The 4982-nt window shown below is 33.7% G+C and overlaps 1 protein-coding gene across 1 annotated transcript; it reads right to left on the minus strand.

The window, feature by feature from the left end:
- Positions 1 to 609: 609 nt before the first annotated feature.
- On the minus strand, positions 610 to 4766 carry LOC122585132 (probable pectate lyase 12). The gene is made up of 5 exons (XM_043757236.1): positions 4489 to 4766; positions 2124 to 2838; positions 1777 to 1968; positions 1494 to 1696; positions 610 to 843 (listed from the first exon to the last, which is right to left on the minus strand). Exons 1-5 carry the CDS (start codon positions 4638 to 4640, stop codon positions 678 to 680), a joined length of 1428 nt encoding a protein of 475 aa, XP_043613171.1. The 5' UTR covers positions 4641 to 4766; the 3' UTR covers positions 610 to 677.
- Positions 4767 to 4982: the final 216 nt, after the last annotated feature.

Below are 4982 nucleotides of genomic sequence, written 5' to 3' on the forward strand. Positions count from 1 at the left end.
ATTTCTATCGACATTGAGGCTCAAGATCAAACTTCAAACTTGAAAGGATTTATATCGACATTGAGGCTCAAGGTCTTCAAACTTGAAAGGATTTATATCGACATTGAGGCTCAAGGTTTGCATGTCTATGTCTGATCTAACTCACCATCCATTGGTTCCAATGAAGTATATATTCACCTATAAGTGATAACATCCAATATGTTTTTTATTTTCATTTTTTTATTTGGTATTTTAATTTCATGGGTCCTAACTCCTAACTATATCAGAAGAAATGATGTCAACAGAAGATGACATACTTATAGAGTTATAGTGAGTCCGGTCTGGTTTTTAAAACATCTATGAAACTGTTAGATTATAAAATGCGAAGTGTAAAATATATGAGATTTAACCTATCATACATTCATACCATACTATTTTATTATGTCACGTTTTTGTTCAATAAATGTCATTTTAAAGATATGAGATTTAACCTATCATACATTCATACCATACTATTTTATTATGTCACGTTTTTGTTCAATAAATGTCATTTTAAAGAAACCATTTAACTAAACAAAAGATAGAAAGAGATGTTAAAAAAAAAAAAGATAGAAAGAGACATCAAAACAGGAATACAAATTGGAATTCCATGTTAATTCAAAATCACTATGGCGAACTTTTTCCCAAATGTTTTGTTGTCACAATAACATCAACGATAACAAAACCATAAACAAAGATGAAATCAAAGTCATAGAATTCGGCCGGGAAGACCCATCACTGTCTTCACCATAGTCGTTTTCACTGTCGTCTATACCATCTTCAATATTACCATCACCATCTGCCCACTTCCCAAGCTTATTGCTCCTACCGATCATCAAAACACAAATTTCAAATTATCATAACGACCGTAAACATATAATATAACAATCGTGCTAACAAAAAGACTAAATTTTAAGGAATTTGATCCGGAGGGCACCAAAGTATACATCTTATAAGATAGAATTATAGATATACACATGAATGTTATTCATCATTGTTATCCACTTATCTATGTATTTGACTTTAACTTAATGTGTATAACAAGTTTAGTCCCCCAAAAACACAATTACTCAATAAGCATGGTCAATGCACATAATTTATCTTTGGCAATAAGGTACTATACATAGATGACATGATTAAATTTGCTAAGGTAACAAAACGACCATGATTGGTGGGTAACTAATGGATACCATTGCAACTTTAATGTAAAATTTCAAAATGCTCATCATTAACTTCTTATTATATTATTTGTACAGAAGAAAGTGAGCCAAAGTGTAAAATAGAGGTAAAAGCAAAGACACAAAAGAAAGTCAAAAGTATGTGTAAGACAAAATGTAAAGAAACATGCTCATTGCATTTTCTTTGTCACCATATAGATGGTGTGTTGTATTGTATTCTATACTATGAACTATTGTAAAGTATCTTCTAAAATTGACAAGAAAGTTGATTGATGAACTTTAGTAGAGAAATTGTACCTGCTACCAAGCACACCAGAGTTCATTGTGAGTTGATCGATCAATGCCGCTGATTTAGGCTCCACACTGTACGCCTTCTCGTACTTGAGCTCTAAACCTTGACCGGACGCTACAAAGAAAGCTCCATTCACCAGAATATCGCCTTCACTCCTCCAATTCCACCCCCTCCAATGCTCTTGGGCTGTTTCCACCCTCTTTGTCACCTGCTCAATCAACCCCATTTATGATTTTAAAACCATATAGAAATGAACTGTTATTTCAATGTTACAAGAATTACTTGTACCTCCTTGGCATTAGGATTGGCAGGAGCAGTATACCGGTTTCCTTGACTATTAATGGTTGGACTTCCACTCCCTCCAATTGCATACATCTCCCACCGCGAATACACGTTGTTAACAACATGTATATACCCTCTGCGGCATCGTGGCATTCTCTGCACCAACTTTTCTCCAAAGTGGTTGAAGGCAATTGTCACCTGTACAACAATACAAAAACTCTTATTAGCGAGTTCATAACTAAAGAAACAACATTTACGTATATGAAAATTATTAAAGTCATAGAAATTAAAAAATAAAAAAATTAGTGGGTCAAACTATAATTGACCCTGCTCTATGTAGGTCATTAACTGACCTGCATGCCAGAATCTGGCAAGTAATCATCACTATGCCCCAACAACATCACCTCATCATGGTGTGAAAAGAAATTATTCGATATTGTTATTCCAGTAGACCCCATGACTGCATCTATCAGCCCGTCTTTACAATGCGACAACGAGCAATGATCGATCCAAAGATCACGAGACCCAAATATCGATATCCCATCACCATCAGATTTCGTTCGATACCCATAATGAGTTGGGCTAGATCGAACATCGGTATTCCCAGACTGGTAACAATGATGTATATGAATATTATGAATAATAACATTAGTTATATATTGTAATGTAATACACCCGCCCCCAGTTATATGCACATTAGCACCGCGCCCATCTAACGTTTTAAAGCTGTTGAAAATGAGCTCTTGTTTGAGCACAATGTGCATGTTTGTAGGGAAAACAATCCATAAGGGTTCCGTTTGGATAACCGCCCACCGAAGAGTGCCAGGACGTGGGTTCACCGCGTCGTGGTCAGAAGAATCTGTGACAACGTAGTAGCGGCCCCCTTTGCCACCTAATGCGTACTGGCCAAAGCCAATGCCGCAGTCAGCGAGGCGTTGCCTGTTAAGGTGCCAGTTGGGGTCACACCGCCAGCAGTCGTCAATTGGGTTACCAGTCAAACAGGACGTTGCTGAGTCAACGTTGGTGTATGATAGCATTTCTCTTCTTGTAATGGAGACATTTACTCTCCTGCATCGTAGAAAATATATATTGTGAATTAATTTATACATCATTGTCTCTATGTTTATTGAAATTATTATTGCACTTAACATTATGTACAAGGGGAAGGGAATATGAGGCTGTTAGGCATTCAAGTTAGGTGAAAAACCCTTCACATACCTTTTTTTAAAAGGTAAAAATCATGGGGGTCATGTATTTATTTAAAATATTAAAATATTAGTATGTGAGGAGTTTTTTACCCAAGTTAGGTGCATAACAGCCTCATACTCACTTTTACCTATGTATAATAATAAAGATGTGAATAATTTATGGGGCATTTAAGTACAGACAGGGTATATAATATGAGCCCCTAAATAAGTGTCATAAGTGATAATAATAATAATAATAATAATATAATAATATAATAATAATAATAATAATAATAATAATAATATAATAATAATAATAATAATAATAATAAAACTACTAGGTGACTGCATATTCATTACACCATTAATATGTGCTAGTTATGGTACAAAACAACCACCAAGGTCACCGGTAATGTACTAATGTGTCATATTTTCGCAAAAGAGGTTTAAGTTTGATATATATATTTGGATAAATATAAATATTTTAGACGTGGTTAGAAAATAGTCAAAAGTTATTACGACACATACATACATATATGTTTTAAACTATCCACTGATAAACACAGAAAAAATGTCATTCATTTGTTTTTTTTCTTATAACGTTTAAGCACTCAATATTTAGTTATGGCAAATAAAATAGGACAACTGAAAAAACATATACTGGAAAATGGAAAGCAAAAGTGCACAAATATCCAAAACATAGACAGAGGGACCAACCCCGTAATATCTTGAACAAAGAAAAAGTCAAAAGTAGACCACTTATATTATTATTTACAGGATTATTATTATATTAGCACTGGGCTCAAGCAAACTTAAAGAAAAAACATCCATTAATCCTCTTTTCAGTTTACCATGAATTTGTCTATAGGTTAATGTCATAGCAAGATCATTAAACAAATCTTTAATTAAACTGTATGCTAAACAAATATTATACTCGTATATACTTAAAAAACATACTACGATACTAGATTATGTTGTTTTGGACTTTTTAACAAAGACTTGTGTAAATGACTACTGTGGACTGATATCAAGAATCAAGATACATATTTGATGGTAATAAGTAATAACTTCAATTCTAAACTTTATGAAAAATGAATATCTAAAGATAAAGGGAAAAACTATAAAGGAAAAGTGTCTTTTTTTTATATAATACATATTACCAGTAGTATATTCTCCTTAAATTCTTTTAACATGTACTTACTGCAGGCACAATTCTAGCACATGTAGCAAGTTAAGCACCTAAATCTTAAAACTACTAATGTAAAATTATACTTAATTTAAGCTAATAATGGCACTAAAGTTATAATAATAATGCATTTCTAGATTTAGCCTACAATATATTGTCAACATACAAAATTGAAAAAGCTACACACACACACATTGTGACATTTTGTCATACAAACATAAGTTACCTAAGGACTTTTGTTAAAATAAGGAAATTTCTACCAAGTTACATCACTTTTGATAGTGGTAAAAACTTGTACCACTTTGAAAAAACATAGTGAGGTACATTGTGAAGAGAAGTTTGTACCTTTGAAGTTCCTGAGCAACAAAGTCAGGTGAAGGGTGTTGGCCTGGTAGAGTAAGATTCTTGAAAGCCATTGAAGCACCTGCAGCTTGTTGAGCTATTTTCACTAGTAAAATAGTGTACAATACCACAATGCAGGCTCTTATTTGAGCCATTTGTCTCTGTGTATGTTTTTTTAGAGTGTGTTTATGAAGTGGAGAAGGGTGGAATGGTGAAAAGGAGACAATGTGGTGAAGATGGAGAAGGGCTGGGCTGGTCTGGGCTGGGCATGAGCAGTCAGTTCTCAGTCAGTCTCCATTTGTAGTGACTGGTGAGTGTAATTATGATTTATAACCAAAGTGAAAAGAAAATTTGGGTTGGGTTTAAATGTGGTGGGGTCCAAAGTGTTTTAAAGGGGTAAAAGGTGATAGATGGATAAAAAGAGAAGATTAAAGCTAAGGTAATCGACCATCTTAAATTGTTAGCCTAAAAATCCTCCTAATTAATAGGATTGTGAC

Source organism: Erigeron canadensis, chromosome 1 (assembly GCF_010389155.1).
Source record: "Erigeron canadensis isolate Cc75 chromosome 1, C_canadensis_v1, whole genome shotgun sequence".
NCBI classification, from domain to species: domain Eukaryota; kingdom Viridiplantae; phylum Streptophyta; class Magnoliopsida; order Asterales; family Asteraceae; genus Erigeron; species Erigeron canadensis.